The 26,644-nt window shown below is 49.6% G+C and overlaps 1 protein-coding gene across 1 annotated transcript in view; it reads right to left on the bottom strand.

Moving 5' to 3' along the window:
- Window positions 1–2,079: 2,079 nt before the first annotated feature.
- Window positions 2,080–26,644, bottom strand: part of CYP4F22 (cytochrome P450 family 4 subfamily F member 22) — a 27,902-nt gene continuing 3,337 nt past the window's right edge. Inside the window, exons 2-13 of the mRNA XM_024767387.1 lie at window positions 19,511–19,733; window positions 16,161–16,305; window positions 11,401–11,454; window positions 11,171–11,298; window positions 10,844–10,965; window positions 7,964–8,231; window positions 6,894–6,960; window positions 6,653–6,782; window positions 4,803–4,936; window positions 3,797–3,861; window positions 3,050–3,132; window positions 2,080–2,644 (exon numbers count right to left, since the gene is read on the bottom strand). Coding sequence (XP_024623155.1) covers window positions 2,449–2,644; window positions 3,050–3,132; window positions 3,797–3,861; window positions 4,803–4,936; window positions 6,653–6,782; window positions 6,894–6,960; window positions 7,964–8,231; window positions 10,844–10,965; window positions 11,171–11,298; window positions 11,401–11,454; window positions 16,161–16,305; window positions 19,511–19,732 — 1,614 coding nt within the window. The 5' untranslated portion in view covers window position 19,733 and the 3' untranslated portion in view covers window positions 2,080–2,448. The remainder of the gene's footprint in view (window positions 2,645–3,049; window positions 3,133–3,796; window positions 3,862–4,802; window positions 4,937–6,652; window positions 6,783–6,893; window positions 6,961–7,963; window positions 8,232–10,843; window positions 10,966–11,170; window positions 11,299–11,400; window positions 11,455–16,160; window positions 16,306–19,510; window positions 19,734–26,644) is intronic.

The raw sequence follows: 26,644 nt of genomic DNA, 5'->3' as shown, positions 1-26,644 counted from the left end.
TAAACACTGAGCCTCCCCAGATGTACATCACCAGCCCTGAACTCTCTCCCAAGTTCAGGACCCATCTATCCAACCGCCAGCCTGACATCTCCAGCTCCTCCTGGCTCAAACTAACAGGCTGATCTCACCCCCATCTCACTCCCCCCACCCACCAAAAAATAAAAAACACCACTTACTCCATTTGGGATTCTCCATCTCAATTGATAGTGTTTCCATCTTTCCAGGTGCTCAAACCCAAACATGGGGTCCTCCCATCCTCCCAAACCCCACATTCCAACCGTGTGCAGACCTGCCAGCACTACCTTCATGAAACAATCATTTCTCATCATAATCCAACCACCCCTTTGCACCTCTACAGCTCCCAGCTTGGGTAGAGCCACCATCATGTCACATCACCCCCCCACCAATCTGATCTCCCTCATCCCATCCTTGCCACAGTCTCTATTCAATGTAGCAACCCAAGACTGTAAGACAAATCTTGTCCCTCCTTTGCTCAGAACCCTCCATGGCTCCCCACTTCTGTCAAAATAAAACTCAAAATCCTTTCAATGACCTCCAAGGCTGTGTGAACTTATTTATTTGCTTATTTATCATTTGTCATCTGTTTCCCCCTCTAGAATGTCAGTGATGCAAGGATTCAAACACTGCCTGGCTCACAGCAGATGCTCAAAAAATATTTGATGAATTAATATGATTATTATATGAGTATTGTCATTGGCCCACCTTCTATAGCACCATATCAGGCACTACTCCTCTAGCCAAAGACTTGGCAATCACCCTTACCTCCTCCCTCCCCTCAGCCCTCACAGCTAGATAGTCACCCATCCTCTCCCCCCAAACTCAGCCTCTCTCTTCCCTGAGTTTCCAGCCCCCTGTACACCCTTTCCCAGCCACCTCCCTGACAGCCCAGATCTGACCATAACCTCTCTTGCCCCTGCTCACACACACTATAGCTCCCTATTACCATTTGCATAAAGCCTGAACTGTGATGCGGCCCACAGTTCTTGTGCTGTTGGGCCCTGCGCACCATTCCTCCACTCTGCCCCCACTCCCCAGATCCAGCCACCCCGGCCCCTTGTGAGTTCCACAAGCATACCACACTCTCTCCCACCTCAGGACATCTGCAGATGCTGTTCCTGCTGCCTGGAATGCTCTTTTCTCTCTTGTCACCACTCAACTTTTACTCCAACTTCAGCATCAGAGTAGTTTTCCTTGAGCCACCCTCCAGCCATTATGCTTGTGCAGCACCAAGGCCTCTCTTGTCACAGGTCGCAAATAATTTTACCCATGGAATTATTTGTCCAACATATGCCCCCCCCCATCCTCCTGAGGGCAGGAATTTGCCTGGTGTTGTGCTCCTGGCCCAGTGCCAGCAGACACATACTATGCAGTATGTTGAAATAAATGAATGCACAAACTGTCCCCAAAAGTCTGAGTTTATGTCCGAAGACAAATGGCTTCCCAGTCTCCTAGCCCACAGCTTCCCAACTGTCCAGGACCCCTCATTTCCTTGCTGGAATCCAGGTGTAAGGATCTGACCTGGCTAGGGGATGGATGATGGGGGATGTCTGCATCCCTTGCTTTTATTCTGCAAAAATCAGGACACTCAGCAAAGGGCCTTTGAGCAAGGGAGGAAGGAAGGAGCTTGAAAGGGAGAGTCTGGGTTTACAAATCAACAACAAACAGTGTGGGCCCTGGGATGCAACCTAATTCCTAAGGAGTTCATCCACATGAGCTGGGGGCCTCAAGAAGGTGATGTTCCGTTCAAGGTTCTGATCTCAGGCTCCAGTTCTCAAATCCTCAGTTTAAAAGCCAGCCGGGGGGCTTCCCTGGTGGCGCAGTGGTTGAGCGCCCCCCTGCCGATGCAGGGGACATGGGTTCGTGCCCCAGTCCGGGAAGATCCCACATGCCGCAGAGTGGCTGGGCCTGTGAGCCATGGCCGCTGGGCCTGCAAGTCCGGAGCCTGTGCTCCGCAACGGGAGAGGCCACAACAGTGAGAGGCCCGCGTACCGCAAAAAAAAAAAAAAACAAAAACAAAAAAAACAAAAAAAGCCAGCCGGGATCTGAAGTAGACTGGGCTTGTATCCCGGAGGCCTTAGGTGTCAGGTCTTAGGTCCTCGGAAGTCTCAATGGGCGGAGCCTGAAGACCTGAATCCGAAGGATGCTGGGGCGGGGCCTAAGCCCGAGGGGAGTGGCCAATCCTGGTCCTTCAAACAAGAGGGCAGAAACTGGCATTCCGGGGTCGGGACCTGGACCTCAGGGGGCGGGATCAGACCCTCCAGGGGCGGAGCCTTGCCTTAAGTGGGTGTGACCTGTGCCACAAGGCTGCTTAATGAGCCTGGACTTCGACGGGCGTGGTCTATGCCCTCAGGATCTTGAGGGCGGGGCCTGGGCCCTCGGGGGCGGAACCTGGGCCTCTCTGGGCGGGGCTTGGGCCCCCGGGGATCCTCAGGGGCGCGCCGACCCGCAGGCCCGCGGAGGCAGCGGCTCCACCTTGAGCCAGATGCCATCCTCCGTGCGCAGAATGAGCTCGGGCTTCCGCCGCACCTTGCGCGTTCGGTCCACGCTCAGGCGGAAGCGCAGCAGCGTCAGCGCCACGGCCACGCGCATCTCAGCCATGGCGAAGCTCTGTCCGATGCAGTTCCTGGAGGACGGGGAACAGGGAGCTCAGGCCCAGCCTCTGTGTGTGCGGGGTCCCTGGGATGTGGTAAATGACCTCCCCCTCTGAACCTCAACTTCCAGACAAAGGCATCATAGAGCCATTAGGAGCATGTGAGCCCAGAACTCAGGGCCTGGCATACAGTAGATAGTTGTATGCCATGGAGTCACCTTGGAGTCAGGCCACACTGTAGATAGTTGGTACCCATGGATGATATAGCAGAATCTGATTTGGGGGCTTCCTGGTGTATTGAGGGCACGAAAAGGGTACCGGATTGGCGGGGACACCCGAGTGGACGTGGTTTCTGCTCCTGATGGGTGCATCCCTGATCTTCCACTGACCTCGATGTTCCTCCTACGCTTCACCTGGACTGGGGAAAATAGAAGTTACCTGGGTCCTGCAGAGAAGGGCATGTAAGCCAGCGGGGAGCGCTGCTGTGGGTTGTCCGGGTCAAAGCGATAGGGGTTGTACACCTAGGCAAGAGCAGACTGGGGGTGAGCCTGAGGGCTGGTTCAGCCATCCCAACCTGGTTCCCGCCCTCAGCCTCTGGGTACCGGACCAGCAGGACAGAGAGAACCTCATTACAATCCAGCCACACCTGCCTCCTTCCCATTCCCACCACAGGGCCTTTGCACTTGCTGTTTCCTTCATGTGGAACACACTTTTCCCTGCTCCTCACTCTTCAGTGTAAATGTTTTCAGTTTCAGCTCAAACATCTCTTCTTTGGTAAGGCCTTTCCTCACCGTGTGAGCTAAAGTTCTCTCCCCCACCCCCCGACCCACTCCAGTTTTGTTTCCTTTGCGCATTTATCAACATCCAAAATGATCTTGTTTATCAGCTTATTTTATTCCTCTGCACTTCACTGTGAGCTCCGTGAGAGCAAAGACAGTATCTTCCTCTGTCCTCAGTGCCCAGCACTGGGTCTGACACATGGTAGATGCTCAATAAAGATTTGCTGATGTAATGAATTAAGAGTGAATGGGTGAATAAATGGGAGGAGGACTCAAGCCCTACACCCAGCCCTGCCATCTGGCTCCCTGGGGAGGAGGGGAGGGGAGGGGAGGCCTTGCTGACCAAGGACTGCCCCTTCTGAGAAGAAAGAAGCTGAGAGAAGAGAGGGTTGGGGCAGGAGCTCACCTTGGAGTCAGGCCACACTGTAGGGTTATGGTGGGTCCCATAGATGCTGACTAAGCAGATGATTCCTGTGGGGAGGGGTGGGGTCATTGGGTCAGTGGAACCGAGGGAAACCAGGACCTCCTCTGGAGACCTACGCCTCCCTGGCTCTCCCTGAAGCCATGCTATTCCCACAAGCCATCTGCCACCATTTCCTGCCCATCCTTTCCTAAAAAATTCTGCTGCCCCATCCACTCCCCCTGCTTCTCCATAAGAGGTTCCCATCACCATCTTTCTAGCTGCCATCCTGGCCACACAGGGATCTTTCTCACTCATATATCTGACATTACTCCTCCTCAGCTCAAATACCTCCCATGGCTCCCTACTGCCCTGAGGATCAAGTTCAAGTGCCTCAACCTGGCATTCAAGGCCTTTCACTGTCTGCACCCTGAGGCTCTGCTCCATAAACATGCTCTCATTTCCAACCTGCAAGCCTCACCTCTCACATTACCTCTTCCAGGCAGCCCTCCCTGCATTCCATCCCAGATACACCCATCTCCCTGCATTCCACCCCCAGATACAGCCATCGCTCCTTATTTGGGGCTGCTCCAGCCTCTGTCCCTCCCTTTAGCCCATTCCTCACCCCATGTGTCTGGGAATGTCTGTGCCCTGATGTATCTTCCCCAGTCTGGGTGGTACTCAAAGCTTGGGCCTGGGGATGAGGCTTCTCTAGATGCCCAGCATCACCCAGGACAGGACCTGGTCTCCAGGGAATATCTGGCAATGGAATGAAATCAACCCTTCCCTACCTGCACCCTCACAGGACCCACCCTGCCACACACACTCCTTCCTTTCTGCTTGAACTCACCAACCTCTATCTCCCCAGCACACACACACAACTGAGTCTCCCCCATCACCCCAGAAACAACAGGCTATAAACTGCCTACAGGGACGGTGCACCTGGGGCAGGCATGGCCAGGACCCCATGGGCAATAGAGCAGGCAGGCAGCAGGGAGCACATAGAGGGCACCTTTGGGGATGATGCGCCCATCTGGGAGCTTAATGTCCTCCGTGCAGCGGCGGGAGATCAGGGTCACAGGTGGGAACTGGCGGAGGCTCTCCTTGATGCACAGAGTGGTGAAGGACAGCTGGGTTAGGTCATCCCTGGGGAATGTGGAACAGTGGGTAACTAGGGTCCAGGCCATGGTGCCACTCCCTTCCCCAGACATATATACACACACCTGTGCACAGGCAATTAGGAGCAGCTGCAGGAAACCAGTCCAGGATCTCAGACTTGCCCCAACTTCAAGCATTTGCAGTTGTGCCCTGCACACACCTCTAACCCTCAGCAAGTAAAATATCTGACCCCTGACCAATCAGAGCAGCACTAGCCGGACGTCTGTGAGCCCAGCATTAAGCCTTTAACTGATGAATTATGTGGAGGTCAGGGGGCATCCCTGGGGAGGTGCCAGGACAGCCAGGGGGACCTGGGGTAGCAGCAATTTACCAGCCTGTATAGATCAATTTCAGTATTTATAAACCCATACATCCTCTTCTTACAGTACATTAGCTTTTTTTCCTTTGGAATTCAGGGCAAAAAAAGCTGGATTAATTATAACCCTTGGTTAATGATCTAGATTGTTTTCTTTACACTAACTGGTTATCTTTCATAGAAACTCTCTGCTGCTACCATAAAGGGCAAATGGCATGCCTGGCATAAAGGTATCCATAAATATAAACACCACTGGGAAAACAGAAGACAGTTGTTAAATTCTGGCTAGATACCACCTCCTGCCCAATTCTCAGAACCTGAGGTATCTTCTCCCTTTGTTAAAAAGGCAGATTAGCAAGGATTAGCAAGGTGTTAAAGACACAATGGCACTAACTGAAAGTGTCTCCCTGAGGTCATAATCCAAATGGCTGACAATGAACCAAAAGGAACTTTCTCGCTGTTCAATGCTGTGTTTTCTTTGCATCGCCCAAAATCAGCTCCACACAGCACACATCTGAAGTAAATCGGATTATTATTCCTGATTCTTACACTTCCCCCCACATTGGAATTTTACACTATGCCCTTTGCCATGTGATTCTGAGTATCTTCTGCTTGGATGGCTGGAGCATATGTCCCACCCCATTCATGGTGGGATTGGCCAGATGACTTGCTTTTTTTTTTTTTTTTTTCGGTCCTCTCACGGTTGTGGAGCACAGGCTCCGGACGCGCAGGCTCAGCGGCCATGGCTCACGGGCCCAGCCGCTCCACAGCATGTGGGATCCTCCTGGACCAGGGCACGAACCCGTGTCCCCTGCATCGTCAGGCAGACTCTCAACCACTGTGCCACCAGGGAAGCCCTAGATGACTTGCTTTAGCTAATGGAATGTTACAGTGCAAGCAGAGGTTTTAAGTTGTGTGGTTCTTTGTGCTTCTGGAGTCTGTCTTGAGGATAACATGCCCAGCGTGGCTGCTCATCCATGAAAAATGAGGAGACGTGGAAAAAACCTGAACCCAAACCTAAGCTAGGAAGCATCTCCACTCAACTCAGTGCAGCCCCGAGTAACAAGAGTAATATGCAGACAAGAGCAAGAAATATGTGCAGACAAGAGCAATAAATAAATGCTTGCTGCAAACCACTGAACTTAGGGGGCTGTTTGTTAGGCAGCATTATTGCAACCGTTGCTGACTAAGACACTCTTAACTCCTGCATTATGAGGTAGACATACGCGTGACTTGTCATCCCCGATTTACAGTTGAAGAAGTTGAAATTCAAGAAGCTTAAGTGACTTGTCTGAGGTTAGACAGTCAGTAAGTGGTAGAGCACAGAGATTTATACTCAAGGCTTTGAACTCAACCTGCCCCCACCACCCCCATGACCCCAGACTAACCACTCCAGTTCCTCCAGCTCCCGACCTTTCATGACTTCCTGGATCTCTTCCCGGCACTTCTCCTGGTACTCTGGGTACTTGGCCAAGTTGAACAGCACCCACGAGAGCCCGCTGGATGTTGTATCATGACCTGCAGGCAGATAAGGAGCTTAAATGGATGCTGCCCAAAGATAGAGGAGATGCTGTATTCAGACAATGGGGCCCCTTCCCATCCTTCCCCAGCCACACCCCATGTCCTCACCTTCAAACATGAAGGTGTCTGCCTCAGCTCGGATGTCCTCATCTGACAGTTCCTTCCCATCTTCATCCTGGAATGGGCAGCAGACTCTGCTCAGCTCACTTCATCCCACCCGCCACATCCTAGGAGTTCTTCCAAAGTCAAGACACCCCCTTCTTTATCTTAAGCCAAGCTGCAGGGGAAAGGATTCCAGGCAGATAGATGTATGCAACTTGTCTAAGAAAGATGGAAAGAGAGCCAAAGATGCGAGGAAGAAGGGACTTTGTATTTCTTCAGCAGCTCCTAGCGCCAAGCATCCTGCCAGATGCCTGACAGCCATCTTGTGATCAGGTCTTACGATCATCACGCTGTAAAAGAGGAAACTGAGGCTCAGAGGGAAGACTTAGATGACTAAGGTCAAACATCCATGAAGCAGCAGAGCTATTATCGAACCGGAATCCAGGACTGTCTGAATCCAGAACCCAGGTGCTGCCCAGAAACTCCACAGAAGCACCACAAATAGGTGACCACCTATCTCTGCAAGTGTCACATTTCTTCAAGGTCTTGTATTGCATCTTTGTATTGTGGACTGAATTCTGTCCCTCCCCAGCCCCACCCCAGAACCCTTAAGTTGAAATCCTAACCCCCAGTACCTCAGAATGTGACCTAATTTGGAGATAAGCCTTTTGCAGACGTGATTAAGTTACAATGAGGTCATTAGGGTGGGCTCTAATCCAATATGACTGGTGTCCTTATAAGAAGAGGAGATGAAGACACAGACATGCACAGAGGGAAGACAATGTGAAAACACAGGTGAAGACAGCCAGCTACAAGCCAAGGAGAGAGGTCTCAGAAGAAACCAACACTGAGAAAATTTATTTCTGTCATTTAAGCCACCCAGTGTGTGGCGCTTTTTTACGGCAACGCTGACGAATGAATACAGTCTTACGTGTTTTGCATCTGCCTGCATTCTAAATCCATGTAAGTCTGGATTCATGTAAGTTTATCATGTAAGTTTATCATTTTGCACTATTGCTGCAACTCATGAGGAGGCTATCCTGGGCAGAGCTCCACCCTCCAGGGTCCAGCCTCACCCTGGCCAGGAGCAGCACATCTATGAAGTCCAAGGTCTTGCCCTGCTTGGCCTTAAGCCAGGCCTCAGCCCCCAGCTGGTGTAGCGCCCGCCGCCGCTCCTGGATGACCTCCGTGGTGAAGTGATGCACGGTGTCACAGGCCTGCCGGAAACGCCGTCCGTCTGCTGTACGGTAATAGATGAAGTCAATGTGGTGATGCAGGCGATACTGACGCCGAACCACCAGTGCGCTCAGCTCAATGATGGCCGAGATGTAATCACTCATCTTCCTGCCAGGGAGAAGAAAGGCCATGAGCAAAGCCCCGTACCCTAAGACAAGCTTCCTCTCCCAAAGGGCAGGTTACAAAGAGAGGCCCTGAATTAACTCTATTTTCTTATTTCCTTGTATACCTGATGCTCTGCCATCTGGGGCCTCACTGACTGGAGAGATACCAACCCTCCCAGGACTAGCCATTTCTTAGAGATAGCAAATGACTCACCCAGGAGCATGCCTTTCTTTTGCAAACCAGCCAATCCAGAGTCCATACTCCAAACATTATTGGGTTGAGCCACTATCCCCCTGCCTTAATCACCCCAGGGCCAGGCACTGGATAACTTGGGGGCACCCCTGTGCCCCAGAGCCTGCTGAAATTATTCAAACTAGCCAATCTTAAGCCTACATACCCTGCCTTTCCCATTGCTTCCCGTAGAACACCCCCAAAAATGTTTTGGCCATGCTTTCTTCTGGGGCTTCCTTCCCCATGTGGCCCTGTGTGGTGTGGCATGCCCCCTCATCTTGGGAGCAGTAAGTAACAAACTGTCTTTTCAATGGCAATTTTTCTTGATCTGTTTCTAGGTACATTTTAAAACAGGCCCAAAGAGGGATGAGGACTTCTAAATAGATGTAGCATCACTAAACTTAAATGGCTACAATCCACAGAGTGGGAGAAAATATTTGCCAATCATATACCTGATGAGAAGCTTGTATCTAAAATATATAAAGCACTCTTAAAACTCAATAATAAAAAAGACAAATAACCCGATTTTAAAATGGGGAAAGAATATAATAGACATTTCTCCAAAGAAGACATACAACTGGGCGACAAGGGTATGAAAAGACGCTTAACAGCATTGGCCATTAGGGAAATGCAAAAAAAAAACTACAATGAGATACCACTTTACCCCAACTGGATGGCTATAATCAAAAAGACAGATAATAGCAAGTGTTGATGAGGGTGTGGAGAAACTGGAGCCCTCCCATACTGCTGGTAGGAATGTAAAATGGTGCAACCAACTTATGGAAAAAGTCTGGCAGTTCCAAGAAAGTTAAACATAGAATTATCATATAGCCCAGTAATTTTACTCTTAGGTATATACTCAAGAGAATTTAAAACATTCACACAAAACCTTGTACACAAATGTTTATAGCAGCATTGCTCATAATAGCCAAAAAATGGAAACAACCTTAATGTCTATAAACAGGTGACTGGATAAGCAAAACGTGGTATTATGTGGTAAATGGAATATTATTCAGCAATTTTTAAAACGAATTATTGATAATTCAACTACAGCATGGTTGAATCTGAAAACAATATGTTGACTGAAAGAAACCAGAAACAGAAGTCTGTGTAATTCCATCTATATGAAATTTCCATAAAAGACAAATCTATAGAGACAGAAGGAAGATTAGTTATTGCCTAGATCTGGAAGGGAAGTGGGAAGTGGGAGATGAGTGCTAAAATGTACAGGGTTTCTTTTGGGTGAAAATATTCTAAAATTGATTATGGTGATGGTTGCACAACCCTGTGAATATACTAGAAACCATTGGTTGTATACTTTAAATGGGTGGACTGTATGGTATGTCAATTACATCTCAGTAAAGTTCTCATTAAAAAAAAGAAAGAAAGAAAAACTAAATTGCAGGGGGCAGGATTGCAAAGAGCTGTCCTTAGTTCTGAAGCATGCTTGTTGTTTTCATGCACTAATCACCAACTGGCATTTTCTTGTTTATTTGTTCATGGTTACTGCCTGTCTTCCCACTAAAATGTAAGTTCCAGATGAGCAAGACCTTATCTGTTTTGTTGACCACTGTATTCTACTCTAGAGCTGGCACACAGTAGGCACTCGATAAATATTTCTTGGATCAATTAACGAATTAATTACTAAGGCCATCTCCACCTTACCCAACGGAAACAATACCGCTAGAAGGCCCTGAGTAACAAAGTCAGTAGCTTGTCGTTGAGGACCTACTATGTGCTACAAACTTGACAGTCATTATGTCCCTTATTCCTTATATCCCCACTTAGACTGTAAGCTCCAAGGAGTTGGGCTTAGTGCTTACCACCATATCCCCAGTGGCTAGCATAGTGCCAGGCACATAGTAGGTACACAACAAATATTTGACGAATGAATGAATGAACCAGAGCTATGGTTATTTCACTCATTCAACAAATATTCACTCGACATCCCTCATGTGCCAGGGCAGTGCTATATCATTTTATGCTTTAAACATCTCTCAGAAGGTCAGGGATTATCATCCCTATTTCACAAAGAAACTGAGGCTCAGAAAGTGTGGGGAGGGTCTTTCCAAAGACCACGTACCTTCTGCGGAGGAATGAGTGAAACTAGCATCTACCGAGCACCTACTGTATGCCAAGCTATCGACTCACATTATCCCCTATAATTCTCATACGATGACTGTGGGGATGGGATGGAGATGTGCATTTGGGGGATGAGGAAACAGGCTCAGAGAGGTGATGTCAGTTTCCCGGAACCACACAGCCTGTCAGTGACAGAGCACCAGCCGCGCAGGAGTGCCTAACAGCTAAGAGTTTCCTTTTTCCTCTCGTCACCTCGCCCCTGGAGCAGCTGACCCTATGTTCCCCAGGGAGGCCACACTCACTCCTGGCAGTTGCTGTTGTAGCTGAAGACGCATTTCTGAAGACTGTCCAGGGTCATGAGGCTGACATGCTCAAACATGTCAAGGGAGACTTCTGAGCCTTCTGCCAAGCGCTGCCATTTAGCCTGGAAGAGAAAGACACGTGGCAAATGGGTAGAGACCACAGACCTTCAGCCGGGTTGACAATGGCCCAGCTGCAAGTTCACTACAAGACCACTTTATAGATAAAGGAAGTGAGGCTTCCTGGCATCACATGGTTTGCCCATGAGCTGGGGCCTGGACCAGCCTCACTTCCAGGATACCCTCTTCCCAAGAAACCTTGGGACTCACATGCATGATATCGGTGCACTGGTTGAAGATCTTCATGTAGGGCTTCAGTATGTCAAAGTGGAAGGCAGGTGTCAACAGGCGGCGGTGCCGGCTCCACTTGTCACCTTTGCTGAGCAACAGCCCATCTCCTGGACCCAGAAGACCAAGGTTAAGGACCTCACCAACAAACCCCACACCCTGCCCCCTCTTTCCTGAAGCCCCAGCTCCAGGCTACCCAGTGACGAGCTCACCCAGCCAAGGTTTCAGAAAGCCATAGAAAAGGTCATCCTTGGGGGCAACGGCAGCTGTGGAGAGAGAAGAGGTGATGATGTCTCAAAACAGAGTTTTGACCCTTGACCTCTGCTTATGACCTCCTTGGGCCTCCACTTTGGGCTCTCACCTCCCACGTCACCCCTCCAGTCCCATCCTCCACACCTGCCCCAAAGAGAGCCTTATAACATGTTGATCTGAACGTGAGCCTTCCCTGCTCAAACACCTCCCATGGCTCCTAAAATCTTTGTAAAAAAGCTCAAGCTCAGGCTAGCACTGAGGGCCCTGCCCTACCTTGCTGCTGTATGCCTCTCCCATCTCATCCTTCAGCATACACCAAATAACCCCACACGTTGTCCCTCACTTCCAAACCTTTGCCCAGGCCGTGCTTTCTCTCCAGTATGGCTTTCTTCACCTGATTCTTCTCCTAATCCACCCCCTCTTTTCTGCCAACTCAGGCCATCTGAATTACACCTCCTGTGCTCCCAACCTCCAGCCTCGCCCTTTCCAGTCTGTCCTGTACCCTAGACCCAGGGGGATCTTACTTGACTCTAGATCTGACCATGTCCTTTTCTGCCCACACCCCCATCAGCCTCAAGCACAGCTGCTCAGCCCATTTACAAAGCCTTGAATGACGTATCCCAGTCCAGACCATTCTCAGAACACCTCTCTCCTCCACCACAGCCACCCCTTCCCGCACACACCCAACTTGCTAACGTCATAGAACTTTTCTCAGGTCCTTGAAAAGCTGTGTTCCCTCTCTGTTCTGAGTCTTTCCATCAGGCATCCTCTCTGCCTCCAACACTCTTTCCTCATTCTTCCAGTCTCTGCTTGGATGCCATTCCCTCTCCCACCAATCACTCTGGATTGTATCCATCCAGTTACAAGCGCTTTGAAGGGAGGGACCTTGTTGATCACTAACATATTGGTGCTAAATAAATTTTTATTGTATGAATGAATTAACCAATCAAAGGATGAATGAATGAGAACTATCCGTGGGTAGTTGGATGGATGGTTGGATGGTTGGATGGATGGATGGATGAATGGATAGATGGATGGATGATGGGTGGGTGGGTGGTTGGATGGATGAGTGAATGCATTCCCTTTCTATGTGCTGAATAGATCTGGGACAGAATGGGCAGGGCCCAGGAAGGAAGTACCTGAAACTCAAGTAATGTCACTTTTACCTGAGATATGATTCAGCCACCTACACTCCCCAGGCATTGGCCGATTGTATGCACAATCGTCTGTCCACTCGTTCTCCCATTCTACACACCTGTGCTGCCACCTTTCTGTGCCCAACCCATGCTGGGGCCCCAGAGATGGCTCAGCTCCACACCCTGCCTGGAGGAGCTCTGGGTGTAGTGGGAAAGGGAAGCAGAGACATGCCATGTAATTAGCAAGAAGGTAGAATGTGTGCCAGGAGCAGAGGGAGGCACAGAGAAAGGGTTACTAGAAGTCAAGGCAGACTTCCTGGAAGAGGCAGCTTTGAAGGAGGAGGTGGGAGTCTAGTCACTCCTCTCCTCTCTGGGCTCTGGACTCCACGCTAGGACCTTCAGGGGTCTTTCTGACACACAAACTTGTCCAATGGCTATCCTGCTCAAACACCTCCCATGGCTCCCTAACACCCCCAAGATAAAACACAAGCTCCTTCACTTTGTACATAGGTGCTCTGAGTCCAGCTCCTGTCTCATTTCCTACTTCTCCCCACATGTCATCTTCACTCCAGACACCCCAAGTCACCTGAATTCCCCTGGCATTTTCACACAACTGCACTTTTGCACTTAGGACCCTCTACCTGGGACCTCTCATCAGGCAAACTCCTATGCATCCTTCAAAGCCCAGTTTCACCGATGCCTCCTCCAGGAAACCTTCTCCAAACCTTCTCTCCAGCCAAACCCTTGCTCTGTCATCCTCAGGTCCCTCCTCTAATCCAACCCTCAGCACTCAATGCCAGGAGAGCCTGTGTCCAGGCTGCCTCTCCCATCACTTTCCCCTCCAGTAACAAGGAGGTGGTAACATCTACCCTGAAGAAGGTCTATAAGAAAAGCCCATACAAGTGCCCAGCAGGAAGCTTCATATTACTGTGATTGAGAGCTTGGCCTCTGGGCCGGCCCGGTCTGGGTTCAAATCCCAGCCCTAACTGGTTGTGTAAACTTGGGCAAGAAAATCAAACAATCCTGCCTACCTCATGGCAACCCTACAAAAAACTCAATGAACTAATGTGCTCCTGGCACACAGTAGGTGCTCATTAAATATTCATGCACATAAATGAATAACTAACCACTGTTGGCTATTTTTACTACTGTGACTATAATTATTGCTCAGTTGTGTCAAGAACTTGTGAGATGAATAGCTGGGTCCCCAGCTCACAGCAGGACCCTAATAGGGAAAAATGAATGCGCAGACACCATGGAAAACAGTTTGGTGGTTCCTTGAAAAGTTAGACATAGAGTTCCCACGTGACCCCACAATTCTACAACTAGGTACCTACCCAAGAGAAATGAAAATATATGTCCAAAACTTGTACACATATGTTCATAGCACCATTATTCATAACAGCCAAAAGGTAGAAACAACACAAATGTATGTCAGCGGATGAATGGATAAGCAAATATGGTATATCCATACATCCATACAATGAAATATTGCTCAGCCTTAAAAAAGGATGAAGTCCTGATCATTGCTACAATGAGGATGAACCTCAAAAACTATTCTGAGTGAAAGTCAGCTGCAAAGGACCACATTTTGTATAATTCCTTTCCTATGATATACCCAGAAAAGGAAAATCCATGGGGACAGAAAGTGTTTACCACTGGATGAAGAGAAGGGGGAATGGTAAGTGATAACTTAATGGCTATGGAGTGTTTTATGGGGTGATGAAAAGGTTTTGAAACTCGGGAGACGTGACGGTTGCACAGCATTGTGACCACACTAAACACCTTACACTTTAAAATAAGTAATTATATGGTATGCGATTTCCGCTCAATTTTTAAAACGAATATATGAAAGCAAGCTACAATTAAATGCCTGTATATCCTGCCTTGTCTTCTATAAAGCATTCTCACCTACTTTCTCTGTATATCCCAAATGCCCCTTAAAAGATGAAGAAACAGAGGTTCTAAGAAGAGCCATGCCTTTCTCAGGGCCCATCAGCTACGTGGGTTTAAGCCTAGAGGAGCAAACCCCCGAGATGCGGTCCCAAGGAGGCCCCAGTAGGGGATGGAATTAACGACTTAGGACCAGGTCTGTCCAATCTCAGGCAGACAGGCATGGAGGGTCCCGGACACCTTGGGGCCAGGAGGCCTGATGCCAAGTTGCCTCTCCTGACTCACACAGCCCCACCCTCTCCAAGCTGGAGTCTACCATCCAGCTCCTCCAGTGGGGGAGGCACTAGATATCCTGCCTGTCCTGAGAGAGGGCAGGGGAGAGGAGAAGAAGAGGCCTGAGCATTTACTAAATTGCCAAGCTTATGATGGGGGCTCTACTGCCTGGTCTACTTGGAGTCTCATAACCATGCAGGGTGACACTCAGAAAACAGATGCTCTGAGCTGGTGGAGAGGGGAGGGAGGGGGAAAGAAAGAAAGAAAAAAGATATTAAAAAGGCAGAAGAGAGAAAACCAACCCACACTATATTACTGACTCTTCACAACCACCCTATTTTACAGATCAGAAACTGAAGCCCTGAGAAGCTAGACGAATTGCTGGGTCACACAGCAAGTACATGCTCCAGCCTGGATTCAAACCCAGCCCACCCAAGTCCTGGCCCAGGACTCTTTCCACAACTTGGTGCCCATCCCTTGGAAGAGTCACCCTTCCCAGGGTCCAGGTTTCCCTCTTTGTTCAGTGGGGATGGTCATTCCCTTACAAATGCAATAATGGGGGACACTGAGGCATGAGGAGGGCAGAGCTGGGAAAGGGAAGGATGGCAGCCCCTTCCTCCTCCATGGCTCAGGGGGCAGCCTTGAAGGTGGTCTCCATACGTGTGTTTGCAGAGACCAAAGCTGAGGCCAGAGGTCCTAAAATTCCTGGAGCCCTTTATTTCCCATTCTTCCTCTCTCAAATGTCCCCTTATGCCTCTGGAGATGCCCAGGTACATGCGAGGCCACCCTGAGGGCCCAGAGCCCCTCTTATGAGGAAGATAGTGCTAGACACAGACACATTCAGCGCTAAATGGTTAGGAGTGAGAATGGGAGAGTCTAGAGGAGAGACCTATGGTCTGTCTGGGGGAATCAAAGAAGGCTTCCTGGAGGAGGAGGTCATTAGAGCTGCATGTTGAAGCCTGAGCAAGAGCTTGCCAAGCACACTTGGGAATCCTGCACCTTGAAATAGGTGTGGATGGCAGAAGGGAGAAGCAATCCTTCTACCTCTCCCTCTCTGCCAGTCAGGGCCAGCCTGAAGGCTGCGATAGCCACAGTGGGAGTGTCAGAACCCAAATGATAGGAGTGCCATGGCTTAAAATTGAGCAACAACCATTTAACAAAAGCTTGGGCAAACAACTGCCTATCCGAACATGTCTGCTCTGACTCTGAGAGGTGAACATTCTCTAAAAGTTCCTGGGAATGTTATTGTCACGTCTTTTCCCATGCTGTTCCCATTATCTGTATTGCCATCGTGGCTTTGGTAAACTCCTATTCATCCTTCAAATGGCCCTTCTTCTGGATTGCCCACCTGCCTAGAAACCCAGGTAGGCTCTGGGAGTTGAGGGTTTACTCATCACTCAGAGGCCCAGCCCACCTACCTGAGGCGCCCACCAGGGGCTTGATGTAGTCAGGGTGCACCAGAACCAACAGTGGCAGGACAGGTCCTATCCACACCAGGATCACATGGTGCATGCTGTCCAGCACCCTCTTCTCATCTTGGAGGCCTGTCTCATTCGGGAGATACTGCAGAGGGTGGTAGAGAAGGGTAGTGAGAAGGTGTCCAGCCCTGGCTTCCCCCACCCCTTCCCTCCCACCACTTCCCCTGCCCTCAAAACAAGCCGGGAAGAGCTGTATGATTGTGGGCAGTTGGCTGCACCTCACTGAGCCTCCATTCCCTCATCTGAAAACTGGGAGAAAAGTCAACTCCCCTTCTGAGGGTAGCTGAGAGGATTCATGGAATAGCAAAGTGGAAGAGCCCCAGCACAGGGCCTGACACACGGCTGGTGTTCAAGAAATAAAAGCAGTAAGAGTAAACGCAATAATGATAACAGTTGGCACTTAACCTAGTACCTCTACGTTCATAACAAAATATTACTAGTATTATTCTCTTTAACACATACACGTGCTTGCAGTTGGGTGCTGCTGTGGGCATTTTTTCAACCCACACAAGAACCCTATGACGTAGTTGCTACCATTTTCCCCATTTTATTTTACTCTGAAGGGTCAAATGATTTGTCTTAAGTTACAGGTGAGTAAAGCGACTGTCCTGGTTTGGGCTCCCCTAGAAGCAGGACCTGAGACAAGGGTTCTAGGGCAAGCAGTTTATTTGGGGGGTGATCCCCAGAAACATGGGTGGGGAGAGGAGAAGTGAGATAGAGAGGAAAGGCAGCCAGCAAAGAGTTGTCAAGGGAATTACTCCCATGGGCAACTGGGGCTCAGTCCCATTGGGGATCTCTGGGGGACATCCATCTCAGAGTCAACCCACCTGAAGGTGAGGGGGCTGGGGTGTTTTTATACCAACTCCCCTAGTCCCATAATCACCGGCTGAGGTTGAAGTTCACAGTCCACCCGCACAGAGTGGGCTTCAGCTGCTAGAGAAAGCCCTAGAACACAGGTGCTAGCAACTAGAAGTCAGCCCACTGCAGCCAGACATGGGCCGAGAGGATGTGTGCAGACACTGGCATCACCTGCCATAGTGGTAAAGCCAGGATTTGAACACAGGCCCCCAAACTCCAAAACGCCTGCTCTTAACCAACATGTTCTATGAGGCAGAGCACTTCAGGCTCAATGTCAGATGGATCTGAGCTCAAATCCACCCTCAGCGGCTGTGTGATCTTGGGCAAGTCACCTAACCTCTCTGAGCCCCAAATATCGAATCCATAATATAGGGCAGGTCCATCCCTATTTCATAGGTTATGAGAATTGGGAGAGCTCAGATATAAAGGAGCCTAACCCAGTTCCTGGCCAATGGTAGGGTCCAGCAATTGTAGAATGAATGAATGAATGAACAAATGACTCCTCTCTGGTTTCTGTGTCTCCTTCTTGATCAGGTTCAGCCCTGAGCCTGTCCACACCCAAGGGAGATCATGGCATCATCCAGGTCTCATGGCCTGGGAGGCAGGATGGGCCCACGGGGTCAAGGCTGGACTTCAGAACTGGTGCTGGCCAACCGCCCATGGCACCAGAGGCTGGCCACTATTTCCAGGACCACCATCCATGCCAGAGGGCTTCCTGGAGCAAGGGCATTGGATATGGGGCATGAAAAATGAGTAGAAGTTCATCTAACAGAGAAGGATATTCTGGGCAGAGGGCACAGTTTCGGCAAAGGCCATGGAGGTGGAAAGTCAGAGGCTTGTTCCAGGAGCAGAAAGTCATTCTATGGGACTAGAGGGAGATGGTAGAACAGGTGAGGAGGGTGGGGGTTGGAGTCTAAAGGGACTTGAACTCCAGCTGAGAAGCTGGGACTTTCTCAGGACAGCAATGGGGAGCCATGGAGGGTGTATAAGCAGGGGAGGGACATGGCTGGATTCAGGAATCCTTCTGGGACCAGGATGAGGGATGGACTGGAGGGGTAAGACTAAAGGCAGGAGCCCAGGGAGGAGCCTGGACCATGGAACAGCAGGAGAGGAGGAGGCCTGAGCAGTGGTTGGAGAATGGGAAAGAGGGAGGAGATTCAGGTACAGCCAAAACTTGGTGAGTGCTGGCTGCAGGAGGATAATAAAATGAATGTTTCTTGCACTATTGAGTGGAAATGTCTCCTGCTTCCTTCTTCTGAGACACTCACTCCAAGCAGTATCTAAAATGTGTCTAGAATCACTTGTTACTTCCAGTCTCCGCAGGACCCGAGAATTGAGCTCATACATCCACCGCGGTGTAGCAGGCTCAGTGCCCAGCATACCACAGACATGACTTCAGGAATCGTTGAAACAATCCCACGAGATTATTAGGAATGATTATAGTTCCACGTTGCAGATGAGTTATCTGAGGCACAGGGAGGTGAAAGAGCTTGTCAGGGTCACACAGGCAGCTCATGGCAGAAACTGGCAAGTCCACACTGGTGACCATTGCCCCAAAGTGCCTCTCCAAAGTCTTCCTCCAAGTTCAGCATGAGGAAGGTCTCCACAACTGTCCCTCGGTTTCATCTGGGCCTGGAAGGGGGATCAGCTGAGTCCAGCAGGGAAATAGAGGCTGGACTCTGGCCCCAAAAGCCTCAGCACCCTTAGGAGTCTGACTTTCTCTCTTCTGACCTCTGAAGCCCTTTTAGAAAAGTCCAGCCTTTCTCATCCAGAAGCTAGAGGGGCAAGGGTAGACAGTTAAGATCAGGGACGCTGGAACCAGACAGCCTGGGTTTAAACCCAGACGCTGCCACTTACAAGCTCTGTGACCTAAGGCCAGCTACTTAACCTCTCTGTGCCATAGTATTCTCTGGAGAAAAAATGGAGATAGTCACAGGACCTACCTTCTAAGATTGTCAAGAGGACCAAATGAGCTAATATTTATAAAGTGCCTGAAATAATACCTGGAATATATATGTGAAATAAGAAATGAAATGAAAGAAAAGGGTTGGAATCCTCACCTGGGACCACAGCATTAAAGAGAAAGAGAGAGTGTGTGAAACCACATTGTGGGTTAGGTGAAGCAACAAAATCTACAGGGGTGCCCTGCCTCCCACTCTGGGATTTCACAAGCACTGGTACCTGTTGCTACAGCAATAGCCTGGAATTGTAGAGAGAACTTTAGAGTCAGCTCTGCCTCATCCAAGCTGTGTGATCCTGGGTTCCTGCTTGCCCTCTCTGAACCGCAGTCTCACTCAGATCCTGTAAAATGGGTCTGTTCATGGCTCCAACTAGATTCTTGGGGGGATGAGGGAAGCCAGCAGGTCCATCATCCTTACTGAACATCTGTACCTTCCCTGCCCTGCCCAGTCCACCTGCCCAGCCACACACACCATGCCCAGGTGGCCCAGCAGCCAGCTGCGCCGGGGCGGCTGGGGGAAGCAGCGCAGTCGGCAGCAGGTGATATAGAAGTGCCAGCAGAGCCTCAGGAACTGCAGCAGCAGACGGAAGAGGAAGAAGAGCAGGGAGAGAAGGAGCCCGGACAGGGCATACAAACGGAACGCTGTCTTCTCCAATCCCAGGAGGTGCAGCAGGTGCTCTGTGATGGGCAGCATCCTGGGGGGACACATAGGGTGGGGGTTAGTGCAGGTGGGAACCACCCTCTGGCCACATGTGTGCCATACACATGATGACCTGTGAAGCCAAGCGTGATGTGCCTGGCACATAGTAGGCACTCAATACATGTAAGTCCCAGACACCAAGGATGCTTCTTCCCAGAGCAGTGACCTCCAGCCAGCTGGCCCCACCCATATGCCCTCAGCCTTGACTTCTCAGGGCATCCCTCCCAACTTCTCTGCCCGTGCACAGGTGGCCAGAGTATTAGAAAATTGAAACAAACTCCCTCTCCTCCTTCTTGCCAAAAGTAGCTCTCGAGCAATGACTGATGAGCATTGCTGGATAAATAATCCAGCTCCTTTCCAGTGCAATGACTCTGAGGTGTGGGTTCTGTATGCACTGCTAGGGTTCCCCAGCAGGATTAAACTTCAGCTGCCCACAAGAGAAACCTTCTCTGTTAGCTGCCTCCTTTCCCCTGTCTTACCTCCTTCTTCTTCTTCTTCACCTCCTCCTTTTTTTTTTAGCAATCCACTCCCCCTCCCCCCCACCCCTGGAAACCGCTAATCTTTTTTCTGTCTCTACGGATTTGCCTATTCTGGGCATTTCATATAAAGGGAATCATACACAGCGACTTTTCGTGTCTTTTGTGGCTTTCTTCACTCAGAATGATATTTTCAAGGTTCATCCACTTTGTAGCGTGTATCAGTGCTTCGTTTCTTATAAATGCTGAGTAATAGTCCATTGTAAGAACTTATCACATTTTGTTTATCCATTCCTCTATAGGACATTTGGGTTGTTTCCACCTTTTGACTACAATGAAATGTGCTGCTATGACCAGGCATGTATATGTATTTGTTTGAGTCCCTGTTTTCAATTCTTTTAGGTTCACTGCCTTCTCCCTTATTGGTCTTTTCTGTGATCACTTCCCACATAAACTACTTGCACTCAAATCCTTGCCCTAGCGTCAGCTCCTGAAGGAAGCAAAACAGAGTGGGTGTGAACAAATAGTATTAATAACACAGTGACCAGGCGTAGAGCACTTACTACCTGCCAGGCACCACCATTAGGTGCCTCATTTCATGGAATCTTAAGGCAACCCCTGAAGGCAGGTCCCGTCATTCTCTCCATTTTCAAGACAATTCAAGCTCAGTGCCTCCAACTCACGGGAGTTGGGAGCTGGCAGGGGGTCCCCTGAACCCCCACCAAGGCCAACCTCAATCAATTTGAGGGCCCATGGATCTCAGACAACACCAAGGAGACTGCTGAAAATGCTCAGGTCCTGCTCTCATCAATCGTTTCCACTCAGTCCTATGAGCCAAGGGTTCCCTCTGTGCTCCCACCTCCTTGGACAACAGAGCTAAAGAAACCCTGCACTGCAGGTCCTCGCCTGTGTCCTCAACACCCACCCACCCCTGCCAGGGGTGCCCCCTCCCAGGGCCTCCAACCCACTGGCTCTTCCACCAGCCAAAGTCCAACCACATCATCCAGGCAGAGGTGAAGTTTCTATTGGTTACTGTGTCCTGGGAAAGCAGGTGGATGGGTCATTACCAAATGTGGAGGACCCCATTGGAATGGTCTGACTTACAAGGCAGATGACATGACGACTCATTAGGATGGCTACTATTAAAGAAAGAAAGTAAGAAAATAACAAGTGTTGGCAAGGATGTGGAGAAATTGGAAACCTATGCATTGCAGGAGTGAATGTAAAATGGTGCAGCCGTGCTCCAGAGAACAGTATGGTGGTTCCTCAAAAAAGTAAACGTAGAATTACCATATGTTCTAGCAATCCCACTTCTGGGTAGATCCCCAAAAGAAATGAAAGCAGGGACTCAAATAGATATTTGTACACTCGTGTTCATGGTGGAACTATTCGCAATAGCCAAAAAGTGAAAGCAACCCAAGCATCCATCAGCGAAAAAATGGATAAACAAAATGTGGTCCATTCATACAGCGGAATATTATGCAGCCCTAAAAAGGAAGGAAATTGTAACACCTGCTGCAACACCTGCTACAACACCGATGAACCTTGATGACATTATGCTAGATGAAATAAGCCAGACACAAAAGGACAAATACTGTATGATTCCACTTATATGAGGTCCCTGGACTGGTCACATTCATAGACACAGAAAGGAGGATGGTGGTTGCCAGTGTCTGGGGGAGGGGGAAATGGTGAGTTAATGTTAACAGATACAGGGTTTTAGCTGGGGAAGATGGAAAAGCTCTGGAGATGGATGGCAGTGGTGGCTGCACAGCAATGTGAATGTTCTTAATACCACTGAACTATACACTTAAGTGGTTAAAATGGTAAATGTTATGTGTATTTTACCACAGTTAAAATCTTTTTTAAAATACAGAAAGTCTGGTGTAGGCAATATGCCCTCTGGAGGGCTGGAAGGGGAGGGGGAGGGGGAGGGAGTAAGCAACCTTCCAAAATGACACACAGAGAGCTCCAAGTCACGAGTCCCAGGCATATGCTCTGAACTAAGACCACTGATGTGCAATTGGGCTGCCTCTCCCATGGGCAGCTCTAGGTGACACACGCCACAGGAAGTAGCCATGGGTATTTATTTCTTTACCAATTTAGCGATGGATGATGATTTTCGCCAGCAATATCGGGGAAGCCAGCTAGTGGGTTACTACGAAGAATTGTGACCTTCCTCTGGCTTCCACAGGCCAGGACTTCCACTAAGGGTTCTACATGTTTCTCTTCAGCATTCAGTTGGCAAATCATTTCTGAGCCCCTGCTATGTGTCTGACTCTGTTCTAGGCATGGGGATGTAATGATGGCAGGACAGACATGGCCCTGTCCCTTAGGGGTGGTGACCACCAATAGACATGCTAGGACACCACAGAAAGGCTACATGTTCTGAAGAAGGTAAAGTGGGGATGGGGGAGTGGCTGAGTATTGCCCCCCCCATTGATATCCCATTCTAATCCCTAGAACCTGTGACCTTATATGGAAAAATCTTTGCAGGTGGGATTAAGGTAAGGATCTAGAGATGGGGAGATGATTCTGGATTATCCAGGTAGGTTCTAACTGGAATCACAAGTGTCCCTCTAAGAGAGAGGCAGAGGGAGCCAAGGACCTGGGTTCAATCCCTGGTCAGGGAACTAAGATTCCGTAAGCCATGTAGCACAGCCAAAGAAAGAGTGTGAGAGAGAGGCAGAGGGAGATCTGGCACACAGAAGAGAAGGCCATGTGAAGACAAAGGCAGGGATTGGGGTGATGCGCCCACAAGCCAAAGAACACCTGGAGCCCCCAGAACCTGGAAGAGACAAGGAAGGATCCTCCCCTAGAGCTTTCAGAAGGAGTGTGGCCCTGCCGACACCTGGATTGCAGACTTCTGGCCTGCAAATCCAAGAGCTAATAAATTGTGTTGTTTTAAGCCATCCAGTTCACGGAAATCTGTTACAGCAGCTACAGGGCACTAATACTCAGAGTAAGAGGATGGGGAGCAATTCTTTTAGATGAAGTGGTCCAGGGAGGCCTCTCTGGAGAGGGATATCTGAGCAGAGGCCTGAGTGAAGTGAGGAACCTATATGAAGGGGGCTTTCTTACTAAAATATGTACACACACACACACACACACACCATAAGCAGCTGGGTTCTAATCCTAACTCCTCCACTGACTGCTTTTACTGTCACCCCCAGTTCCCCATATGGAACTGGGGGTAGCTGTAAGAGATGATCTCTGAGTCCACCATGGTATGACCTTTCCTGTGTATGGTCTGGAGTTGGAGGGATGGGGTGGGGGTCACCATCCTGGCAGGCCCAAGACTTCTTGGGGTGGGCTGGGGTCAACATATTCAGCCAACAGGTCACATGGGTCACATCTAACCCCTGGGCAAGCTGGCTGTAGTCTAGCTTCCACCCCATCCACTACAGACACCTTTCTAAAGGCCTGTCATTCCTCTGTTCTAACTCCCTCCATGGCTCCGCACTCCCCCCAGCCTGGTATCCAAAGCCCTTTGGGAGGTGAACCCTGTCCATCTTCCACCTCAGCCACAAAGCTCCCCTTTCTCAGTCCGTTTTGGACCCTCCCTTTCTTCACCCAATTTGTAAATGTTGGTATTCCTTAGAGCTTGGTCCTGGGTGGTCTCCTCTCCCTCTGTGCACACCTCCTGAGGATCTCATGCCCTCCCATGGCCTCCGTGACTCGTCTCTGAGGTGCCTCCCATGTCTCAGTGACCCCCTTGATAGGTCCAGCCACCTCCTGGATATTCCCCCACGGGTATCAGATTCACCTCACCCCCACCTCCCTCCTTCTTCTTCCATTCGATCTGTTGCCAGCTGGTGCTGGTTATCCAGCCTAAACATTCTTTCACATCCATTCATTTCTCTCCATCCATCATCCCAATCCATGTCAATTCACCACTGTGGTAGCCTCCTCCCATCGGTCCCGAGTTCCATCCTTGGCCCCCAGCAGTCCATTCCCCACACAGAAGTCAGAGGGCTCTTCCTAAAATTAAATCAGACATGACCTTCCCCCTCCTCCTATGGCCCCCCCATTACACTCTGAAAGCAATTCAGACTCCTTTCCATGGACCCCATTGCCCTGTGTGGCCTGCCCCTGCTGACGCCTCCAACTCTGTCTCCCACCACTCTCCCCCTCACTCACTCAACTCCGGCCACTCCAGCCACAGGCTAAGTTCATTCCTACCTCAGAGCCTCTGCACATGCTGTTCCCTCCACCTTGCATGCCCCTCCCCCAACTCTGCCCACACCAGCTTCCCCTCGTCCTCCAGGCCCAGCTCTGCTCTGACAGCCCATTTTGCACGGCAATCATCTACCTCCCTTCCTTTGCTCTCAAAAGAATTATTGAGCACCTGCTGTACGCAGTGACTTTCACAGTCATGCATGCCTTTCATCTTTCCAGTAACCCTCAGAGGAAGTTGGGGGACTTGGAGTCACAGCAAAAGCCCCCACCTCCACCCAGGAAAATCGCAGCTGATATTCTGACCACAGAGATGTCTTCCTGAAGGATTGAAATGGGAAGGAATTGGAACAAGATAAAGTGTGAGCCCTGAAAAAGGGGTCCCTGCTCCAGGTGGGTGGGTGCATGGGAGGGCCAGAGAAACCCTGTGCCCACCTCACCATCCCTCAGGACAGGTGCAGGCTGCAGTCTTTCCTGGGACAGACACCAGCTCTACTCCTAGCAGAAAAAACACATGCTGTGGGTCCCCAACTGGCTCTCCCCCTGGGAGCCACAGTCTTCTCATCCCCAAAATGGGAATAAAAGAAAGAGGTCCATCTGATGTTCATGGGAGGAGCTCAACAAATGGGTGCATTGAGGAAGTCCTCTACTTTCCACAGCTGGGTTCCTCCTCCCCTCAAACAGAGCAGTTCTGTCCAAATCCCCAAAGAAAGTGCTACAAAAAGTTTTGAGGAGGTGCGGCCGCTGTGGGAAACAATTTGATGGTCCCGCAAAAAGTTAAATATAGAATCATTCCATGACCCAGAATTCCACTCCTAGGTGTATACCCAAAAGAATGGAAAACAGGGACTCAAACCGATACTTGTGTACAAATATTCATAGCGACACTATTCACAATCACCAAAGGGTGAAAGCAGCCCAAATGTCCATCAACTGGTGATGGATAGATATCATATGGTGTATCTATACCATGGAATATTATACAGCCATGAAAAGGAATGAAGCACTGACACAGGCTACAACACGGATGAACCTCAAAAACATGAAGCTGAGTGAAAGAAGCCAGACACAAAAGGCCATGTATTGTATAATCCAGTTTATATAAAATATCCAGGATAGGTGGGAGACAGAAAGCAGATTCGTGGTTGCCAGGGGCTGGGGGGAACAGGAGTTGGGGAGTGAGGAGGTCTCCTTTCAGGGTGATGGAAATGTTTTGAAAACAGATACATGTGGTGATTGCACAACATTGTGAATGTACTAAATGCCACAGAATTGTTCACTTTAAAATAGTTATTTTATGTTAGATGAATTTTGCCCCAATTTTTTTAATGCAGAAAAAATGGTTTTGAGGACCCATGAGAAATTTATCACGGTGGCTGCCTCTGAAAGGAGCCTGCAAAAACTGGGGGCAGGATTGGAAGGGAGGCTTATCTTTCTGTCTCTATCTTTGGGGACTTTTTGATTTTCTATACCCTGAGCACATATTGACCATTCAAAAGTGTTTTAACTATTAAATTAATTAGTGAATTGTACAAGCCAAAGAATTAACTCTAATGTAAACTATGGACTTTAGTTAATAACAACGTTCTAGGGACTTCTCTGCTGATGCAGTGGTTAAGAATCCGCCTGCCAATGCAGGGGACACAAGTTTGATCCCTGGTCCAGGAAGATCCCACATGCCACGGAGCAGCTAAGCCCGTGAGCCAGAACTACTGAAGCCCAGCACGCCCTAGAGCCCGCGCTCCGCAACAAGAGAAGCCAACGCAATGAGAAGCCTGTGCACTGCAAGGAAGGGTAGCCCCCGCTCGCCACAATAGAGAAAAGCCCACGCGCAGCAACGAAGACCCAACGCAACCAATAAATAAATAAATAAGTGAAAGATAGGGGGGAAACCTAGCATGTTAAAAATAAAAATAATGTTCTATACTGGTTCATCAAGTGTAACAAATGCACCACACTAATGAGAGATGTTAATAACAGTCGAGTTGAGGGGGTGTGTTAGAACCCCATACTTTCTGGGTAATTTTTCTGTAAACCTAAAACTGCTCTAAAAAGTAAAGTCTGGAGCTTCCCTGGTGGCGCAGTGGTTGAGAGTCCGCCTGCCGATGCAGGGGATGTGGGTTCGTGCCCCGGTCCGGGAAAATCCCACATACCGTGGAGCAGCTGCGCCCGTGAGCCATGGCCGCTGAGCCTGCGCGTCCGGAGCCTGTTCTCCGCGACCGGAGAGGCCACGGCAGTGAGAGGCCCGCGTACC

The sequence above is a fragment of the Neophocaena asiaeorientalis genome, unplaced genomic scaffold, assembly GCF_003031525.2.
Source record: "Neophocaena asiaeorientalis asiaeorientalis breed wild unplaced genomic scaffold, Neophocaena_asiaeorientalis_V1.1 scaffold87, whole genome shotgun sequence".
Lineage (NCBI taxonomy): Eukaryota > Metazoa > Chordata > Mammalia > Artiodactyla > Phocoenidae > Neophocaena > Neophocaena asiaeorientalis.
Note: the sequence above shows the minus strand (reverse complement) of the source record. Positions and strands in the feature narration are given on the sequence as shown.